The sequence below is a fragment of the Podarcis gaigeae genome, assembly GCF_964106915.1.
Source record: "Podarcis gaigeae genome assembly, chromosome: 1".
NCBI lineage: Eukaryota > Metazoa > Chordata > Lepidosauria > Squamata > Lacertidae > Podarcis > Podarcis gaigeae.
The window spans coordinates 44,435,804-44,458,415 of NC_139678.1; the positions used below are offsets into that span (position 1 = coordinate 44,435,804).

Genomic DNA, 22,612 nt, shown 5'->3' on the forward strand with positions numbered 1-22,612 from the left:
CATTTAATGAAGGAATAACCCTCACGTTTAAAAAACGTATTCTTTTTTTTCTTCCGTTTCCTTCGATCCGCCTGAACCTCTAAACAGCAAAGTTCACGACACTGCAACAGAAGCAACCCACAAAGTAGTGAATAACATTTTTCATCTCACAGTTTGCGCCATGAATGTTATGCAACCACAAACTTAATTTATTTGGCCAAATGCCATATATTCAGTGCTTTTTTTTCTTAACAAAATGAAAAAAATGATTAGGGGTACTCTCATTTTGACTCAAGAAAATCACCATTTTTTAGTTTAAACCAGGGAAAATAAATACAGTAAATGGACAAAAGTACAAAGATTCACAAAATGTTTAGGGGTATGTGTACCCCTGCGTCCCCCCAGAAAGAAAGCACTATATATTCATGTTCTCACATGATGCTTTTAATTGATTGAATTAAACTTATGAGCTCTGGAGATTCATCAAGTTAATAAATGACTTAGCAACTGTTCTAGAAAATGTGAACCACGCCCCACCCCCAAGCAGATATTACTTGACAGCAGTAGTTGCATGATGCAGGGCCTGCTTTGTGAGAAGAAAGACATGGCTTTTTCCTAAACTAAATTCTCAGATGTGTGAAGGCCCACTTTCACAATTACCTAATTATAAGTGGGCTTTTTTGTGATGCAGCCACTACGAATATTGCCCAAAACCTGAAGGCAATTTTATTGCTAGATAGTATAATGTGATACCCTCCAGATGTTACTGAACTCAACTCTCATCAGGTCCAGCTAGAATGGCTAATCTTCAGACATATGATGGGAATTGTTGTCTAACAACACCTAGAGGGTCCCATGTTAATTACCTCTCCATAACTTACTATATAAAGAAGAGTTAACAAATGTACACAGACAGATCCCAGAGTTCTTGTGCCTAGTCACTGACTGCTTTTCAAAGTGAGATCTCAAAGAGTACTTTTGGCATTTAGAAATGACACTTTTAAAAGTAGCTCTAAAAAACCCCTGGATATTTGTGTGTGTGTGTGTGTGTGTGTGTGTGTGTGTGTGTGTACTTCTTTGAAACCTAGTGATGGCATTGGAAGGAAAAGATGATGGGCGACATTTGCAATGACTTGTTCATCATATTTCATGTCATGAAGATTTTAGTCCATTGCAGCTACTTGGCTTTGCTGTTTCATGGTGTCCTAATACTGAGATTCATTCATTTCACTATTCCATACATCAAGGTTCTTTTGACACAGTTTGTGCATTTATCTGTATGGGCCAAAGCATACATTCCATTTCTGGTATATAACCTGATGTGAGCACTTATCACATGATTGAGTCAACTCACATGGGAAGCCAATTCAAATATTACTGTAGCCAAGTTGAGTTCTGACCACCCAAAATTTATTTTTCTGATTTGGTAACATCTGATTTGGCCCCCATGGTATGCATATCATAAGAGTGGGAATGAAAAAAAAAAGGGGGGGGGAGCTGCAGTTTCTCCCATACACTGTGTGATGCTTGCATTTCAGTATTCAATATTCCACCATACCCATATCTAAGATTTCTCTTTCACACTTTCACTCAGGATCTTGTTCAGTTAATATTAAGTAGAGGTAGTTTACAGAGTTCCTGCAACCCAGAGATATTGCACAGTAAATATATGAAGAAATGGAAATTACCACTATTGTTCCATTTGTAATGATGGTTTCAGCTGGACCACATCTAGGAAATATTCATATATATACATGATGTTACAACTTGAATGATTTAAGACACAATTGTTCAACATAACTTAGAACTGAACAGCCAACTTATGTCTTAGAATTTAACTTTGCCCTTTTCCTTTTGCTGTTTACCAGCCCCAGGACTAGCCAGCCCTGCTGCTTTCCCAACACAGACATTGGTTTTGCTCACCAGAATGGTGTGGAGGTGGGAGAGCAGTGAGGTCAAGATGCATGTGAGTGCAGATGGGATTGGCTCTTCCAGTCCTGACCCCCTCCACTGCCCTGCTCCCCCCTAGTTTTGTTAAGTAGCATCAACAACACTATCAGGAGTCTGGTGGCATGGCATTACTCCTAGGTGGAATCTACACACACATAAAAAAAAAATTGTTGTGATAATGCTTTTTTAAAAAACGTTTTGAAAAATAAATTGAATTTGCCATAGCTCGCCATTGCCATCTAGTGTCACATTTGTATAATGCACTTTACAACACATTTAAAATGTTTCATTTGCAGCTGTATAGCTGAGTCCCTGGTCACTCTGAGAAACGAGTTCCTAAATTCTGACTGCTTAGCAGGAAAGGTTTGGTTTCAGCCAGAGGGCAAGGCTGTGCAGCAACGATGGCAATCATCATATTAAGCAGATTTTAGGCATGCTCTACTGATGAGGATTTCAAAATACAAAAGCCAAGTGACCGGGTTAATCAGGTCAGTGTTCTAATTCATAGATCCTTCAGATCATCTTACTGCCACATCACCACAATCTAGTCCGTTTTGTCATCACCACGTTTCTTTGCCTGTGACTCTAGCATGACATACTACTTATTCTTGCAAAATTCCCAGGACAAGGAAATTCAGAATCTTGTAGCAATATGATCCATCCCTAACTTTTGTCTTGCATCGACAGCTTAGTTCTTGTAGGAGACAACAGGCAATTATTTCAAAATAATACTGCTCTATATTTTTTTAATTGTTTCCAGTACAATCCTATGCATGCCTACTCAGAGGTTAAGTATGGCGGCTTGAATACTCTTCTTAGTAGTAACCCAATAGTAACCCAAGGGGAAGAGTCTGATGAAATGGTACAAATCCCTGATGTCATTTTTATCCAGCAATCATAGCGCTTTTGAGCTAAAGCAATACATTATTGTATTTGTATGCCAGGCACCTGCAAACTAGGCATCTGAGGGAATCAGTCCTGATGGAAGAAATTCTGGCCTCTGCTACTCCAGATGCACAGGAAGGATTAGTGCAAGGAGAAGAGGAAGCATTCTGTTAATCAGAGTTCTTATGAGGAAGTCGTCTTTTGCTCTCCAGTTTATGGGAATCATCACAGGCAAAGTTGACATCTGAAGGCACGCTAAGGTGCATTTTATTTGCTACGTAGGCACATGTGTTGAAAGAAAGGAAAACCTCTCCCCATTAACAAGTTCCTCACTTATACCAAGGAAGGGAGATGTATAGCTAATTTGAATTGCATCGCCTTGAATTTTTATAAATAGCAAGTTTATACAATTGGGCTCATTCTATGGCCATTAGCTGCTGATGGTAACTTTTAGATTTAAAACATTTCTGTCCCATTCTCCAACATACAAGATGATCCCACGCTGGGCTACAAATGATTGCCGATGAAATACCCAGCGAACATTCAAACACCAAGTAACACAAGAGACCTTATTCTTAATAAAATAAAATAAAAACAAGAGAATACAATTCATCACAGCAGACAGGCTTCTATAGTAATTGGTTTCTAAAGTACTTGGGTTACTTACATATTCTCCAGTGCAAATTCAACCTCCAATTGTTCATGCGTCTGAAAATTAGAATGCAGCATAAATCGCACAAATTTTGCAAATAATTGTTCCATAGACATTGAGTTTGTAATTCCTTTAAGAATTTGCCTTTCCTGGCATGGAATGGGACGTATCAAAGATCAATCCCCCCCCCCCCAATCTTATTGCAGAAATTAAAACTGAATATTGAAAATTGAACTTGAGAAAGAAAAAGAACTTGGTGAAAAGCACTCCTCTCTCACACACCCTTTTTTCTTTCATAGAATCATAGAACTGTAGAATTGGAAGGCACCCAAGGGTCATCTAGTCCAAGCCCTTGCAGTGCAGGAATCCTGCCCCCAGCCTCCCTGGGTGGGCTCAAACCACCAACCTTCTGGTTAATAGCTGGATGCACTGACCTATTGCGCCACACCATAGGGCAGTTGAAAAAACATGCAGAACTGCTGCTTTCAGGTCTGTTTTCACCTTTTTGTCTATGATGCCCAATCCCAATTTGCAAGGCTTAACAGTCCCATGTTTGTTTAAATACAGAACTTTAAAATCCCATGTTTGTATGTTCAGATGTGCACAATAAGGTCAGGTTTGTTGCTGCTGTTAAACTATGAGTCCTATATATTAGCTTTACGGATTCCTCTTTTCATATTTGTTTGCTGTCTAGGTCATCAGCAACAGTGAATATCCCAAATTCTTCACACTCAGAGCAGCTAACCTGTGGTCCTCCATACGTTGCTGACCTACAACTCCCATCACCCCTGGCCATTGACCGTGCAGGCAAGGGATGATGGGAGTTGTAGTTCAGCAGTATCTGGTGGTCCACAGGTAACTCACCTCTGGTTTATGCAATTTTTTTTTCATAGTGTGCACATTTTCTTTTTTTAAAAGATGGAATTTTCAAATAAAGTGTTTGGATTTAAGAATTCAGATGGATTTCTTTGTCAAAGCTCAAAGGCTAAGTATATGATAAAGGTTAGAAAAGGAAGCATATGTCACTATACATCTTCTCAGCATGGGACTGTATATAGCTACATAGAACTAAATTGCGGATGATGAGAATAACAGGGTCTCCTGATGTGAATTAAGTCCATGTGGTAATCTCACCTTGAGATGTACTACCACTCTCAGCAGCAAAGGAAGCTGCTCAGGCAGGTGCCCAGGGGCGGGGTGAGCCACCCATAGGGGCAGGGCGCACCATGGAGCCTCCGAAGTCTGCCTGCCTCCTCCCACTCAGCCGCCCTACAGCTGGGGTGAAGGCAGAGGGCAGACCGTTTGGGTATCATGGAGCCTGCACACGTCCAAGCCACCACATCTCTGCAGCCTTACAGTGAGTGCCGCGTGGCATTTTCTCACCCCCTCAGTGGTGACATCCGTGGTGGCCCGCACCTACCCCACCCCCTTCCTCTGCCACTGACCACTCTTCCCCACTATCAGCAGACTTAGTAGGCTGAATGGCCATTGAGCAGACATGTCCCACATATTGTGATACTTTGGTATCTCTTGTTGGGTTTTGTATCTAAGAACCATATTGAGTAGGAAGCTATAATTGTTAGAGGGTGCCAATTTCATGAGGGAGGCTAATCACATATGAGGGTGTTAGGTTGCATGGCAAAGATGGTTTGGAGAAGAGAGCAGTTCTGGGAATATAGGTTCATCATCCTTGGTCTAGAAGTATCTGAAGAAGTGTGCATGCACACAAGAGCTTATACCCAGAACAAACTTAGTTGGTCTCTAAGGTGCTACTGGATAATTTTTCAATTTTGACTATGTCAGACCAACACGGCTACCTACCTGTACAGTGGTACCTCGGGTTAAGAACTTAATTCGTTCTGGAGGTCTGTTCTTAACCTAAAACTGTTCTTAACCTGAGGTACCACTTTAGGTAATGGGGCCTCCCACTGCCCCGCCACCGCACGTGATTTCTGTTCTCATCCTGAAACAAAGTTCTTAACCTGAGGTACTATTTCTGGGTTAGCGGAGTCTGTAACCTGAAGCATCTGTAACCTGAGGTACCACTGTACCAGAGCGTCTCTGATTGGCAACTTCTGTGTTCCTGTGGACTACTTTCGGCTGAAAAAACCTAATGAAAAATTTCCTGGAAACCTTGTCACTGAAGAAGCCCGATGGGCAAAACAATGGTGTATCCTGAGAATTGGCCTATCATCAGCTGCCTTGTTGTTACTAAGTACAGTGGTACATCGGGTTACATACGCTTCAGGTTAAGAACTTTGCTTCAGGATGAGAACAGAAATCGTGCTCCGGCAGTGAGGCAGCAGCAGGAGGCCCCATTAGCTAAAGTGGTGCTTCAGGTTAAGAACAGTTTCAGGTTAAGTACGGACCTCGGGAATGAATTAAATACTTAACCCGAGGTACCACTGTAGTTCCATTTGTTACACTCTCAAGACATAGGACAATGCAGAAGGAAGTTTCGTTTGTTACACTCTCAAGACATAGGACGATGCAGAAGGAAGATATCAGTATGAAATGGCATTGCCAACAGGAACTGTATGTTGTAATCATGGACTTGACAATCTTTGGATTTTATGACAATAATACATATAGAAGGTTAATAGTAATATGATATGTTATTGCCATCAGGAACTGAGCTTTGCAATTTTTTTGATATGACGATTAAATTACAGTTTTATTACATATAATGTTCTGTTACTTTACAGCCAGTTATGTGTGCTGTAGTGTTCTAAACCTACCTGTACCTGGTAGGACAATATGTGAGAAATTCAAAAAAAAAACTCAGTTAAGGATTGATCTCTATGCATGCTCACCTGGGGATTCAATTCAAATTTCATAAAAACTGATTCTCCAAAGGGGACTTTAGCTATGTCAAATAAAATGACACGGTAGTCATCATCTCGAATAACATCTTCGTCCCATACAGTCAATTCTAAAACATTCTGTAATCAGAAATTAAAAAGTATTATGAATGAATAATGGAAACACAAAGCTGAGAGAGAGAGAGAGAGAGAGAGAGAGAGAGAGAGAGAGAGAGAGAAGGCTATTTTAGTCCAACTGTGGGCTACAAAGGAGAAACAGAGGTGTGCTACGTATACCTGGGGGAAGGCTCTATCAAACAGGAGTACTCGCTTACATGAGAAAGGGCCCCAAATTGAATCATAGGGCACCTCTAGTTAAAATAATAATAATAATAAAAATCTCAGGTAGTAAAACTGAAAAGACCCCTAGAGAGTTACTTGCTGCCGGACACTGTAGGTGATATTGTGTTAGATAGGCCACTGGTCTGACTCCTGTGTAGAACAACTAATAATGTGGAGATCTGTATTGCATTGCATTATATAATGACCGTACAGTATGTGTACAGTATCTGAATAGCAGATACTTTTCAAAATGGTGGCAGCAAAAGAAAGGAAGCTGCGAGAAAGGAGAAGCCAAGATCCTAGCCTAGGTTTATTTAGAAGGGACTCTTTAGTACATAGTTTAAAGTCAGTGAAACAAAGAAGTGGTCACAGATACAGAAGATCGATAACTAGGGCAACATGGAGATGATTCTCCTAGAGGAACCTATGCATATACCATCTTTTATCCTACCTTAGCTTGGCTCTGGATCCTGAAGTAGAATGTTTCATTCCATATTGGATCTTTGCAATTTGCCACTGTTTTGGTCCGAACTTTCTCACATGAAGCCGTAGGCAGCCACAAGGTCACATAGCAATCTGTTTCACTTACTGTAGGGGAGAATATGGAGTAATTCATAGTTTTAATTATGGCCAAAATGAGATTAGCATACTGGATTAGACTGAAGATTTAGTTCAATCTTGTGGGGGGTAGCAGATTCAATGTTTTCAAGGTGTACCACGTGTCTCTTAACTATTGCAAGAGGAGAGCTTGATCTTTGGGAGCAGTGTCCCAGTTCGTAAATCATGGTTAATGACTTACAACATAGCCTCAAACATTTCTGCAATGAAAATAGGGATCTCCTATTCCATCATCATCATAATAATTTTACTGTTTATACCCTGCCCATCTGACTGGGTTGTCCCAGCCACCTATATAAAAACATAATAAAACATTAAAGATTTCAAAACTTCCCTGTACAGGGCTGCCTTTAGATGTCTTCTAAAGGTTGTATAGTTACTTATCTCCTTGGCTCAGGGATTGCATAACTCCATACCCTTCAACATTTCTCTGATGAAAATAGGGATGTCCTAAGGAAAAGCGGGACATTCCAGGACCAAAACAGAAACTGGGATGGCTTCTGTAAATCCAGGACTGACTCTAGTTGCTCTTGCTTACAATGCCTAGATGCTCTTCCTTTGCTGTTTCCCAGTCATGAGCATGAGAAGCAAGCTCTGAAAACGATGCAGACACATTTTAATTCTTGAAAATGTATGGCAAATTAAAAGAGAGAAAGGTTGGGCGGGGAGCAATGTTTACTTCTACAAATCTGATTGAATAAGTCATTATTTCTATTTTGTCCAGCAGGAGACAGACAAACTCTCATTCTATACTTACATAAAAGGCAAGTGAACAACTTAACCTCTCACGTCAAATATAAAATCAAACAGAACAAATACTGTAATATCCTTAGAGCAACATTCCACTGCATGTTCCCATCTAATTAAACATGAACTTCAGTTTTATTTCCACTCAAAATCCTCTCCCACTCCACAAATATATGCACAAAAAGAAGGAGATAGACTTTCTTCCATGTTAAGAGTGGGGTCTGTCTGTCTATCCCAATGGTGTAAAATTTGGAAACAAGGCTTTGGATCCAAAATTAAGAACCTAATTTCTTCAGCTGCATTTTTAAATGTATAGACAAGAGCCATACTCAAAGTGCCAGCCCTCAAATTCCCATCTCAGTGGTTCTATATTGAGGGACAGCCATGATGAAAGGCAATGTGGACAAATTAAGAAGAGGAGAGGAAGAAAGCCGGAGACACATCTATTGGAGATCCTGCTTTGAAAAAATGTATTCATTTTTCCTCATTGCTATAATTCTCTCACTTCCACAAGTCCTGCAGCCCTTGGCAATATTTGACACTATCCTCAGCCCTGACACTGCCTTCCCAAAGCTGAGTAAGCCAGGCGCTGGGCTTTGGTAAAGAGGCAGGAGGGCTCTGACAAGGTCCTAGAGTCCTCCCTGCTCCTTCCCAAAGCCTAGTTAGTGCTTTCCCAACTTTGGCCAGAGCCTCTATTTGGGAAGGCAGCGCAAGGACTGAGGGGGGTGGGCATCAAATTTTGTGTTTTTTTTTATAATATTTTTTATTGAGTTTATGAAATACAGAAAAAAGAATAGAAAACAGATTATAGGAATAAAATAGAAAAGTTACAAATTTCCATGTTCTTTTTTCCATCAAGTCTAATGGACTTCCCCGCATCCTCCAAACCCTGCATTCTCTGTGATACAGAACATCAGCAATTTGTTAACTTGTTTCAATACTTATTGTATCCTTCATTTTATCATGTTACCTAATTTCAAAGATGTTATAACCCAAATCATGTACATTTTCATTTAAACACAATAAAGTTATTTCATTATTCTACCTCTGACTTCTTGTGCCTTAATTTCCATTTCATTAATTTACCATTGCTGAAGCTAGAATTTCCTAAAGGGTGCATTTTTTAACATTCGTACAGCTTATAATGTTTTTTCAAATAGTCCTTAAATTTTTTCCAGTCCTCCTCAATTGTTTCTTCTCCCAAGTCTCGGATTCTGCCAGTCATTTCGGCCAGTTCCATATAGTCCATCAACTGCGTGTGCCATTCCTCCAGCGTGGGTAGATCTTGTGTCTTCCAATGCTTTGCAATCAGGATCCTTGCTGCTGTAGTGGCGTACATAAAAAAAGTTCTATCTTTCTTAAGCACTCTCTGGTCCACCATGCCCAGGAGAAAGGCCTCCGGTTTCTTAGGTAAGGTAAATCTAAGTACCTTTTTTAGTTCATTATGAATCATCTCCCAAAAGGCCTTCACTTTCGGGCAGGTCCACCAGAGGTGAAAGAATGTCCCTTCCGCCTCTTTACATTTCCAACATTTATTGTCGGACAGGTGATATATCTTAGCAAGCTTGACTGGGGTCATGTACCACCGGTATATCATTTTCATAATGTTTTCCTTCAAGGCACTACATGCCGTAAATTTCATTCCGGTGTTCCATAACCTTTCCCAGTCTTCAAACATAATGTTATGCCCCAAATCCTGCGCCCATTTTATCATGGCGGATTTGACTGTCTCATCCTGAGTATTCCATTTAAGCATCAAATTTTGGCCTCTCCCCCCACGTGCGCAACAAGGCAGTGTGTGGCCCACAGGTTCCGTGTCAAATAATAATAATAATAATAATAATAATAATAATAATAATAATAATTTGTTATTTGTACCCCGCCCATCTGGCTGGGTTTCCCCAGCCACTCTGGGCGGCTTCCACAGAAACCAAAAATACAGTAAAATCACACATTAAAAACTTCCCTGAACAGGGCTGCCTTCAGATGTCTTCTGAATGTCAGGTAGTTGTTTATCGCTTTGACATCTGATGGGAGGGCGTTCCACAAGGCGGGTGCCACTACCGAGAAGGCCCTCTGCCTGGTTCCCTGTAGCTTTGCTTCTCACAATGAGGGAACCACCAGAAGGCCCAAGGCGCTGGATCTCAGCATCTGGGCAGAATGATAGGGGTGGAAACGCTCCTTCAGGTATACTGGGCCGAGGCCGTTTAGGGCTTTAAAGGTCAACACCATCACTTTGAATTCTGCTCGGAAACGTACCGGGAGCCAGTGTAGGTCTTTCAAGACTGGTGTTATGTGGTCTCGGCGGCTGCCCCCAGTCACCAGTCTAGCTGCCATATTCTGGATTAGTTGTAGTTTCTGGGTCACCTCCAAAGGTAGCCCCACGTAGAGCGCATTACAGTAGTCCAAGCGGGAGATAACTAGAGCATGTACCACAGTCTGCGGGCAGGTAGGGTCTCAGCCTGCGTACCAGGTGGAGTTGGTAGACAGCTGCCCTGGATACAGAATTGACCTGCACCTTCATGGACAGCTGTGAGTCCAAAATGACCCCCAGGCTGCGCATCTGGTCCTTCAGGGGCACAGTTACCCCATTCAGGACCAGGGAGTCCTCCACACCAGCTCTCCCCCAAAAACAGTACTTCCGTCTTGTCAGGATTCAACCTCAATCCATTAGCCACCATCCATCCTCCAACCGCCTCCAGGCACTCACACAGGACCTTCACCGCCTTCACTGGTTCTGATTTGAAAGAGAGGTAGAGCTGGGTATCATCTGCATATTGATGGACACCCAGTCCAAACCCCCTGATGATCTCTCCCAGCGGCTTCATATAGATGTTAAAAGCATGTCAAAGTACACTTGCGGCGCACTTGGTATGAAGAGTTGGACCACCTTGTTCTAGGTTTACAACCTAAGTCTTCAAATGTGCTGTAGCCCAACACTGTCTGTGTTTACTTGCTTTAAATTTTAATTTGCTCTATTTATATGCTTCTGATTAAGCAAGCCCCCTGTTATGTAGTGAAGTTTCACCCTGGGCCAGCAGGGGGATACTGTATATAGTTTTCACTCAGGTCTGTAGATAGTTTTCACTCAGGTCCACGTCAGTTATTTTAGGCGGGAACTCTGGGCTGTTGTTGCTACAATGTTGACAGCCGGCTGCCTATAAAAGCAGGCCGGCTGAGCTGTTTGCAGTCAGTTCTATTCCAGCTTACGAAATAAAGAGCTACTTGGAGAAATCGCTGTGTCGTCGGCTATGTCAACCCACAACTTAACACTGGCGACGAAGGTGGGATCGATGGACACCAGAGCACAGCCAGATGCGGCCAGCCTCTGAACTGAGCTGAATCACTGAGCTGAATCACAGAGCGAAATCACTGAGCGAAATCACTGGACAGAACCAATTCAGAGCTGACTGTTCTGGCTAAGAGCACTGTGTTCCATCCATCGCCCTTCACGCCGGCATCGGAATCATGGCTTCACTTGTGCCTCTACCGCCGTTTGCGCCAGCCTCTGAATCATGGGACTCCTACCTCGCTCGGTTCGACTGCTACCTCCAAGCCAACGAGCTGACAGCAGTATCAAAGGATCGTAAGCGGGGCCTATTCCTCAGCCTCTGTGGGCCTGAGGTGTTTGAGACGGCCTGAGCATTGGTTGCGCCTGAAGCAGTCCAGGCAACACCATGGGACACGATCCAAGAGAAGCTCCGCAACCACTACGCACCAAAGCCGTCCAAGATTGCTGCCCGCCATGCGTTCTACCACCGGAACCAGGCAGAGGGGGAGTCAATCAACAACTACACCACCGCCCTGCGACAGGCTGCAATGCACTGTGAGTTCCGAGACTTAGACGATGCCCTGATGGATCGAATCGTCTGCAGGGTCCGGGACATCCATCTGCAACGGCGTCTCCTCGCCAAGCCAGACCTCACGCTGCAGAAAGCCATTGAGGAGGCGGTGGCCTCAGAAGCTGCTGAACGCTCCGCCCAGGAGATCCGCAAGTCCAGCAGCCCGCGTCTTGCTAGGGAGCCAGTTCCGGTGCATCATGAAGAGGCCAGCAGTGATGAGGCATCCTCCAGTGAAAACTATCTACAGACCTGAGTGAAAACTATATACAGTATCTCCCTGCTGGCCCAGGGTGAAACTTCACTACATAACACCCCTCCCCACCGAGATAAGGCATTAGTTACAATCGTAATGGTTTCCTTATATACAGCACTACGCATAATGGTTCAATTAGGCACAAAAGCATATCGGTTACATTTCCCATACTTAGACCAACAGTGGCACATGTCCAACAACATAGTCCTTTAAATAAGTTGGGTGCTTGGGAACTCTGCCAGACCGCCGGGGACTGGTAGCCAAGTCCGGAGGGCCACACAGTTCTTGCTGAGGCTGTGGTGCGACCCTAGGTGGCGTTGGAACCAACTCCCCTGGATCCGCTGCTGTGGGTGGAGCCTCCGCGAGTGGAGTGGTCTGAGTCTGTGGTAAGTCTGGCAGACCCTCTGAAGCGGCTCGGTTCGGCTCCACGCTGGCAGTTTGCGAGGGAGGTGTAGGTGGGGCCTCGCCATCTGTACGTGTCTCTTCTGGAGCCGCAAGCGCAGTTGGGGGCACCTCGGTAGTGTCCAAGTCCCCAACCCTGCGCCTAAGCTGGTCTATGTGCCGTCTTCGAGTGCCACCTGGTACGAGCGAGGTCCAGTGACTCCCACTACTGTGGCTGGCACCCAAGGAATGTCCCCCACATAGTTCCGGGCAAAGACCTGGTTTCCTGGGACAAATGACCGTGGCGCGTTGGCACAGCCTGGGGGTTCAGCCACGGCAAAGTCCGGGTGTAGCCGGTCGAGCGGTGACCTGAGGCGGCGGCCCATAAGCAGTTCAGCAGGACTCCGCCCTGTGGCTGCATGAGGGGTGATGTGTTGCACGAACAAGTATTCGGCGACCCGCTCATGCCAGTCTCCCCGGTCCAGGCGCGCCAGTGCCTCTTTTGCCGAGCGCACCATTCTTTCCGCTTGTCCGTTGCTGGATGGATGAAAGGGTGCCGTTAGGGCATGGCGGATGCCCAGTCCCAAAAAATACTGCTCAAACGTGCCTGACGTGAACTGCGGTCCGTTGTCAGAGACAAGGACATCAGGACACCCATGCGTTGCAAACAGGCCTCGCAGCACCCGGATGACAGCTTCGGTAGTGGTGGAGGGCATCAGGGCGACCTCCAGCCATTTGGAATAGGCGTCCACCACTACCATAAAGGTCCGGCCGTGAAAGTGGCTAGCCAGATCGATGTGCACCCTCGACCAGGGTGTCTTTGGCGTCTCCCAGGTGTGTCCCTTAGCTGCCGGTGGTGCAGGCCTCGACTCTTGGCACGCTTGACAGGCGGACACCCAGGCAGTGATGGCATCGTCCATATTAGGCCACCAGACGTAACACCGAGCCAACGCCTTCATTTTGACAATTCCCGGGTGGCCAACGTGCAGAGCCTTCAGGACGCGCTGACGGAGTCCCTGGGGAATCACGACGCAGTCTCCCCACAGCAGACAGCCCCAATGAGCTGAGAGTTCATGTTGTCTGGTTGCGAAGGGCTGGAACTCTGATGCAAAAGGCCCTTGTGGCCACCCCCTCCACACCCAGTTGAGCACCCGGCTGATGGTGCGATCCTGGGCAGACGCGGAGGCCACAGTGGCAGCCGATACAGGCGCTGCCAGAAGATCCTCAATCAGAAGGAGCGATGAAGCTGGAGCCGGGTCTTCCACAAATGCTGGAAGAGGGCAACGGCTGAGGGCGTTGGCATGGCCCATCAATTTCCCCGGGCGATGGATGAGCCGGTAGTGGTAGGCAGCCAGGAAAACAGTCCATCGCAGCATGCATGGCGAGAGGACCGGTGGAGTTGGACGATCACCGGCGAGGAGGCCCAGGAGTGGCTTGTGGTCAGTGATGATGTCAAAAGTCCTGCCATAGAGGTATTCATGGAACCTCTTCACTCCAGCCACAAGTGCCAGTGCCTCCTTGTCGAGCTGGCTGTAATTCCGTTCCGTCGGAGATAGCGTCCTGGAAAAGTAGGCGAGCGGTGCTTCTCTTCCGTCTGGAAAACGGTGACTAAGGACAGCACCGATGCCAAAAGGTGAGGCGTCACAGGCAAGGACCAGCGGCCTGGATTCACTGTACTGTACCAGCACACTGTCTGATGAAAGGAGAGCCTTGACCGCGTTGAAGGCCGCCGTCTCCCGATGACCCCAGGCCCAAGGCGTCTTAGTGCTAAGGAGTCGGTGAAGAGGCTCAGCCACTGTGGCTTTGTGGGGCAGGAACATGTTATAAAAGTTCAGCAGCCCCAGGAACGCCTGCAACTCCGTCTTGTTCTTTGGGGTGGGGGCCTGCTGGATAGCGTGGATCTTGGATGTGGTCGGGTGAAGGCCGGAGGCATCGATAAGATAGCCCAGGAACTCTACCTGTGGAACGGCGATCTGGCACTTCTCCCTCTTTACCTTGAGCCCGGCCTCTTGGAACCTGGTCAGCACGGCACGGAGGCGCTCGAACAGCTGCTGGTGTGAGTCTGCAGACACCAAGACGTCATCAAAATATGGTACCACGCCCGGAAGCAGGAGACGCTCCATAAGGCTTTGGAAGATGCCAGGAGCCACACTCACCCCGAACTGCAACCAGCAGCAACGGAATGCCCCCCGGTGGGTGACGATCGTCTGGGCTTCAGCAGTGGCATCATCGACTGGCAGTTGTTGATAGGCTTGGGCAAGGTCCAGCTTAGCGAAGACCTTACCCTCACCCAGGGAATGCAGCAGGTGTTGGACAACAGGAACCGGATAAGCGTGCTGCTGAAGTGCCTTGTTGATCGTGCACTTGTAGTCAGCGCAGATTCTCACCGACCCATCTGGCTCGACAGGCGTGACGATGGGGGTTTCCCACTTGGCGTGGTCAACCGGCTCCAAAACTCCTTGGCCGATCAGTTTGTCCAGTTGTTCGTCCACCTTAGCCTTGAGAGCAAAGGGAACCCGGCGTGGCTTTAGCTTGATGGGGAGGGGTGTTATGTAGTGAAGTTTCACCCTGGGCCAGCAGGGGGATACTTTATATAGTTTTCACTCAGGTCTGTAGATAGTTTTCACTCAGGTCCACGTCAGTTATTTTAGGTGGGAACTCTGGGCTGTTGTTGCTACAATGTTGACAGCCGGCTGCCTATAAAAGCAGGCCGGCTGAGCTGTTTGCAGTCAGTTCTATTCCAGCTTACGAAATAAAGAGCTACTTGGAGAAATCGCTGTGTCGTATGTTTTCATGTTTTTAAGGTACCACAATACTCTTGGATTGTCCTATTTTTGCCACAAGAGACAAACACAGTCACCCCACTGGAAATATAGGAGATAAGATTATCTCTTGGCTAACTAAAGAAACAGCTGTTGCTCTTTCTAAATTCCTGTGTGGGTTAAGAAGCAGCAGGTTCAATTAGGCGCTTTCCCTGCGTATTTGCATCCATCCTACTGAGGATTCTCTCCTCCTTTGAACAAAGGATTGTGGTTGCACATTTGGCATTGTCAGACATTGCCAACCAGGAAATGTGCTCTGTTTCGTGCCTCACCTGCATCTTATCAAGATCCAGCTGCAACTTGGCTGTGGTCACTCTTTTGACCTCCTTAGTGCCTTCCTGGCCAAATAAGCTTCTGAATGAATGACCTATTTGGTGCCCATTTATGACCTTTGTGAAAAGAAGTTGGGGACCATGCAGAGCCATAGCTATGTAGGGTGGGTCTAGCCAGGAATTTTGCCCCAGGGGAAGCCGCTAGAGGGGCACCATTGAGGCTCCCAGCTTGTGTGTGTACGCAAATGCGTGTAGAGAGGGATTGCCAAATTGGGTCTTTGACCCAGGTGAAATAAAGCCTAGTTTCATCCCTGGGTTTAGGGAGGCTTCCCTCTTTCTATGTTTGCGCACTAAACACACAGATTGGCTCCTTTCCAGCACATTATTAGGTGAAAATCAGAATCAGTTTAGGGTTTAACAAAGTTATACTCTGATGTGTGACAAAGAAGAGTCTTGTGGCACCTTAAAGACTAACACATTTATCATGGCATAGGTTTTTGTGGACTATAGTCTACTTCATCAGATGAATGAAGTGTATGGTTTGGTGAGAGACCAGGGGTCAAATTCCCCACTCAGCCATGAAGGCCACAGGCTGAAATTGGGTCAATCACTGCATCTCAGCCTAACCTTTTGTGTTGTGAGGCTCAATGGACAGGGGGAGAAGTGTGAAAAACACCTTGAGTTCCTTGGAGAGAGAAAACCTGAGATACAGATATAATATAATAAGTTTGCAGACATTTTGTGTTTGCATGCATGCACATCCCCACACAAAAGAACATATATCGCATACACACACAAACATACCTCCCAATTTAGCATAACACTCCATGCATCTGATAAAAGTGGGCTCTAGTTCTGGGTCCCTCCAGATTTTTGGACCACAATTCCCATCAGCCCCACCAGCATAGCCTGGAGCTGATGGGAAATGTAGTCCAAAAACATCTGGAGGTTACCAGGTTGACGAAAGCTGGATTGTGTCCTAATAAATTTGCATTTAAGAGGCATAAAGAATCTATATTCTTTATGCTGCAACAGAATAACATGGCTATCCCTCTGGAAGTTCTGAAGCAATAACAGGGATTAGGCAAGAGGTCTGCGTTTCTGGCACTCTGGAGCAGGGTGTGTGGGATGAAGAGAGGCCTCCAAATGACAGGGCAACAGAGGAGGGGCGGCCATGTTTCAATAAGGGCAGGCAGTTGAAAGAAGAATGTGTTCCCTGTTATTGCTTCAGAAGCTTTCAAAAGCCATTATTTAGGCCTCTACTCTCTGTTGCTGTGGGATGTTGTTCCCCATTCCTCCATTCCACCTTCTTATGTATCTTATAAACCTCAGCTTGCCTTCTTTCTTTCTAACTTGTTGACCTCAGGTGGGAGAGAGAGACAGAGAGATAGAGAAGATTCTGGGTGCACTGAAATAATGTTGCTGAGCCCAACCTGTTTCAAAAAAGCATCTTCAGGGATGCAGATGTGTTTAATAATACATTTTCCAACCCCCAACCTCTTTGCATCTGTAGGCATGATAAATTTGTGCCCTTGGCGTCTAACTTTGGCTTGCTGCTTTCTTTTGTAATTTCTACTCATTCTCTCAGGCTGCTAAATGAGGATAAAGGAAACCAAAAGGCTCACTTTACATTCATGCTGTCCTTCCTTCTCTGTCATTTATGTGGCCAAACAACATTACACCACCCTGATCCACACCCCTGCTAGCAATCCTCTGGAGCCTCTTCCTTATCTTTGCTGCTCCAGTAACACCTGCCTCTCATGTGCCAGGAACTCATCACCTTCACTTATAAAACTGATACCATCTTCCACAATATTTCTACCCCTCTATTCAATGACCCTCCTCCATCTCCCTAACTTCTTTGCTATCCCCCCAGTAAAAAAGGTAAAGGTAAATGACCCTGGAAGTCAAAGGTGACTATGGGGTTGCATCACTCATCTTGCTTTTCAGACCAAGGGAGCTGGCATTAGTCCCCAGACAGCTTTCCGGGTCATGTGGCCAGCATGACTACACCACTTCTGGTGCAACGGAACACTGTGACAAGTGCCAGAGTGCATGGAAATGCCGTTTACCTTCCTGCCTTAGTGGTACCTATTTATCTACTTGCGCTGGTGTGCTTTTGAACTGCTAGGCTGGCAGAAGCTGGGATGGAGCAATGGGAGCTAACCACCAATGCACGGATTCGAACCGCCAACCTTCTGATTGGCAAGCCCAAGAGGCTCAGTTGTTTAGACCATAGCGCCACCCACGTCCCCTTTTACCCCAGTATCTCATGATGAGAGACTCACTCTGCTGTCCTCACCTGAACTGCCACCCGATCTTTATCCTATTATCTGCTGTCTCTTCCAGAGTATCACCCACCCACATCACCCAACTGTTTCTCTTCTCTGACTCTTTCCCTACCTTGTTCATTTTTGTCACTGTTTCTTCAACACCCCTTTCCCCAAAAGCCTTACCCATCCTCATCATCTCACTGCCAGCTGAGCTTCTTTCCCATTGCATCTTAATTCACTCCTGCTGTCTTGATTTTCTCTCTTCCAATCAGTCTTGAACCCACTCCAATCTGGTTTACCCTCTGCACACTACTGAAGTTGCCCTTGCTAACCAGAGATCATCTCTTCACTGCCATTTCTAAAGGACCACTGAAATAACTACAGTTTTGGTGGCTCACTGCATGCAGTAACAACCTTACTAGCCAGCAGTGAGCTTGTGTTTATTATCTAATGCTAAAAAGAAGAGCAGTGCATCCTATACATGTCTACTAAAGATAAATCCCATTGAATTAAGTGGACCTTATTCTCAGGTAAGTGGATATACTAATTGCAGCCTGGTATTATATTTCCGTTTACCTGAGATTAAGCCACACAGAACTCAACAGGACTTACATTGGAGTAGTCTTGCTTCAAAGCTCTGCAACATAACTTGAACTGTTGAGACTTTTCAATCCTATCCTGTCCCATTTAACTCAATGGGGCTCACTTCTGAGGTGACATGCATAGGATTGCACTCTTAAACTAGTAGCCTTGTCCTGATTTAGATGAAGATGTGAGATGCAGAAATGTGCTTGGTGGCAGTTGTTTTTATTACCTGTATATATGGAAATCCAGTTGTGCAAGATGGGAATATCTAAAGCATCTGAAAACCCATACAGTTTTAAGTAAGAGGGCACATTTTGCAATACTTGCTGCCTCACCCAGCTGGAAAGAACCATGAAACCACAAGAATATACTCTGTAAATGCAGTGGCGCTTTTATAGAGATTTTGTCTTGCCTTAAATGATTGAACTACCAAGAATTCTTTACCCTAGTTGATAGCATCCAGCTGATCTAGTCATAAGAGAAGCACTGCTTCCTTTATGTTGTCAGATAGCTGTACTAGGGTGAATCTGTCATTTTGGGGTTTTCTCATTCTCTCATTTTTTCCATTCTTAAGTTCAATTCTCCACACTTCACATCAGTTTCTGGGTCTTTCTTTCTTTCTTTTTTTCTTGACAATTCATCAGCATTTTTGTGAAAATGTCTCCCAATATTTGGGAAAAGCAAATTTGCCTGCTAATTTACATATTACTGCATGTTACTTTCACTGTTATACATTTTTATGCATACCTTGCCACACAGTAAGCATTTTTTAACACATTAGTTGGCTTGCAAACTGCAGTGCAGAATTTGGAAAAGTGAAAATGCTGAAGGATGGCTGGGCTTCGATTTACATAGTTTCAGAAAGCCTAATCTGACTTGGCTCAACATCTATTCACCCAGGCTGGGACTATTGCACAATGAAGTAGCTCAGACTGGGAGTTTATATAGGAACCGTAGACTCCATCCCTCCCCAGTTCTCAGTCAGGCCCTGATCCAGGCAGGTGTTTCTGTGCACTTCCCCCTCCTCACATGCAGCTAGCCTTGCACTTTCGCAATGGCTCTGAAACTTCTGCCTGGCTCACTCTCTTGCTCCTGTGGCCCTGGGGTGGATAAAGGAGGGCATGAGAAACAGCCAGGAATCTTAACAGCTCATATAGGAACTTCCAGTCCTGTGGCAGGGATCACTAAAGTGCAGGAGTTCTGTTTGGCAGGGAGTCCTCCTCCTGCTCCTCCACTGAGGAGATCTCAGGTCAGAGGTCTCGGCGAGGTTGAACCCAGACACTCAATCGAAAAGAAACTGTTCCAAATGAACTACAAGGTAGTACCTTAACTGCTGAAGGACTGCCTCTTTCCATCTGAACCAACCCAGACCTTGCAATCGCCATCTGAGGACCTTTAATTGTGTGCCTCCTGTGTGAAAGGTCCAGAGGATGGCAGCACGAGAAGGGCCTTTTCTGTGGTGGCCCCCCATTTCTGGAATGCTCTTCCCAGGGAGGCCTTCATTACATATCTCTAGGTGCCAGACGAAAATGTTTCTCTTCAGCCAGGTGTTTGGTTGGTTAGCATTCCATGGCCTTTTAAATGTGTTTGTGGGAATGGAGTCATTGGTTTGTTTTCATTTTGTATTCTGTAATCTCATTTTGTATTCTCATGTTGTGAGCCACCCTGTGATCTTCTGATGAAGGGTGACAAACAAATGTAATAGATAAATAAATAAATAAAAAGACCATCACTGCTTCTATGAGAGGAAATCGAAATTATGCACTGCTGTCACAATTCTGCTGCTGTGAGTGCTGGAAGGAAGACCGTTCCCTGCTATAAGGCCCATTTCCACCTGGCCTAGGAGGCGGAGCCCAGACTCACCTTAAACAGCTAAAAGAGGCTCCCGGGAGGCTGCTGGGACATTGCTGGAACAACTCTTGGGTTGGAGCAACTGGCAAAAATGTTTTAAATGGTTCTAATTTTGTTTCCTCTGGTTTGTTTTTGTCAAGTTGGTGTTGGTTAAATGCTTAGTTGGGGTTGTCCATTATTTTAATTTAAGTATACTGTTTATTATTGTTATTATTGTTATTGTTATTATTGGTTTCTACAGTGTTACCTTGGTTCTTGAACTTAATCCATTCTGGGAGTCATTTGAATTCTGAAACCGTTCGAAAACCAAGGTGCAACTTCTGATTGGCTGCAAGAGCTTCCATCACTCAAGTGGAAGCTGTTGTCGTACGTTCATCTTCCGAAAAACATTCACAAACTGAAACATTTACTTCTGGGTTTGCGGCATTCAGGAGCTGATTTGTTTGCCAACTAAGCCGTTCAAGAACCAAGGGACGACTGTATTGATTTATTGCTTTGTTTGTTGCTTTTATATGATATTTCATTTTTTAATGTTTGATCTTTTGTTGTGTTTTTATATATGTTAAAAGTGGTAGTCTCATAATCTGGTGAACCGGGTTCGGGTCTCCGCTCCTCCACATGCAGCTGCTGGGTGACCTTAGACTAGTCACACTTCTCTGAAGTCTCTCAGCCCCACTCACCTCACAGAGTGTTTGTTGTGGGGAAAAAAGGGAAAGGAGATTGTTAGCCGCTTTGAGACTCCTTAGGGTAGTGATAAAGCGGGATATCAAATCCAAACTCCTCTTCTTCTTCCCAGAGTGGCTGGGGAAACCCAGCCAGATGGATGGGATATAAATTTGTAAAAATAGTATTTTATTATGTTCTTGTATTAAAAAAAAAATTCTCTAAGTTGGTTCGTTTCAGAAGGGAGACCAATTCAGCAGCAACCACAATGTTGGCTCAGTTCAGACATCATGCCAGTGAAGTTTACAGTAGTTCAGTATGATGTCTGAATTAGCAAATTGTCCACAAAATCAGAATTAGAAACTGAGGGGGTTTGAAAGGGTTTTGCAAACTATCGTTCGAGACAATCATAGTTTGTCAGGATGACATGTGAACTGAGAGACCATAGTTATAGCCATGGCTCTGCCCACTTGGGCAAAAATAATGAGAGACACAAATACAAGATGGGTGATGTTATGTAGTGAAGTTTCACCCTGGGCCAGCAGGGGGACACTGTATATAGTTTTCACTCAGGTCTGTAGATAGTTTTCCCTCAGGTCCGCGTCAGTTATTTTAGGCGGGAACTCTGGGCTGTTGTTACAATGTTGACAGCCGGCTGCCTATAAAAGCAGGCCGGCTGAGCTGTTTGCAGTCAGTTCTATTCCAGCTTACGAAATAAAGAGCTATTTGGAGAAATCGCTGGTCGTCGGCTATGTCAACCCACAACTTAACACTGGCGACGAGGATGGGATCAATGGACATCAGAGCACAGCCAGATGCGGCCAGCCTCTGAACTGAGCTGAATCACTGAGCTGAATCACAGAGCGAAATCACTGAGCGAAATCACTGGACAGAACCAATTCAGAGCTGACTGTTCTGGCTAGAGCACTGTGTTCCATCCATCGCCCTTCACGCCGGCATCGGAATCATGGCTTCACTTGTGCCTCTACCGCCGTTTGCGCCAGCCTCTGAATCATGGGACTCCTACCTCGCTCGGTTCGACTGCTACCTCCAAGCCAACGAGCTGACAGCAGTATCAAAGGATCGTAAGCGGGGCCTATTCCTCAGCCTCTGTGGGCCTGAGGTGTTTGAGACGGCCTGAGCATTGGTTGCGCCTGAAGCAGTCCAGGCAACACCATGGGACACGATCCAAGAGAAGCTCCGCAACCACTACGCACCAAAGCCGTCCAAGATTGCTGCCCGCCATGCGTTCTACCACCGGAACCAGGCAGAGGGGGAGTCAATCAACAACTACACCACCGCCCTGCGACAGGCTGCAATGCACTGTGAGTTCCGAGACTTAGACGATGCCCTGATGGATCGAATCGTCTGCGGGGTCCGGGACATCCATCTGCAACGGCGTCTCCTCGGCAAGCCAGACCTCACGCTGCAGAAAGCCATTGAGGAGGCGGTGGCCTCAGAAGCTGCTGAACGCTCCGCCCAGGAGATCCGCAAGTCCAGCAGCCCGCGTCTTGCTAGGGAGCCAGTTCCGGTGCATCATGAAGAGGCCAGCAGTGATGAGGCATCCTCCAGTGAAGGCGATGACGTGCACCAGACAAAGCGGGAGCACAGGAAGTTCCAACAGAAGTCCAAGGGCCAACCGGAATGTGCCGGCTGCGGAGGCAACCATTCCCGTGCCAAGTGTCGATTCAGAGAC

General features: G+C 45.6%; 1 protein-coding gene across 2 annotated transcripts in view; it reads right to left on the minus strand.

The window, feature by feature from the left end:
* The window catches only part of LOC310848142 (cytosolic phospholipase A2 epsilon-like), a 52,981-nt gene that overhangs the window by 19,890 nt on the left and 10,479 nt on the right, over positions 1-22,612 (minus strand). The window contains exons 1-6 of one of the 2 annotated variants that reach the window (XM_083746818.1): positions 20,266-20,371; positions 7,061-7,197; positions 6,280-6,408; positions 3,482-3,522; positions 1,668-1,710; positions 26-101 (exon numbers count right to left, since the gene is read on the minus strand). In XM_083746818.1, coding sequence (XP_083602944.1) covers positions 26-101; positions 1,668-1,710; positions 3,482-3,522; positions 6,280-6,303 — 184 coding nt within the window. In that variant the 5' untranslated portion in view covers positions 6,304-6,408; positions 7,061-7,197; positions 20,266-20,371. Of the gene's footprint in view, positions 1-25; positions 102-1,667; positions 1,711-3,481; positions 3,523-6,279; positions 6,409-7,060; positions 7,198-20,265; positions 20,372-22,612 lie in introns of those variants that run through there. The other variant, XM_083746817.1, reaches the window with a different exon arrangement.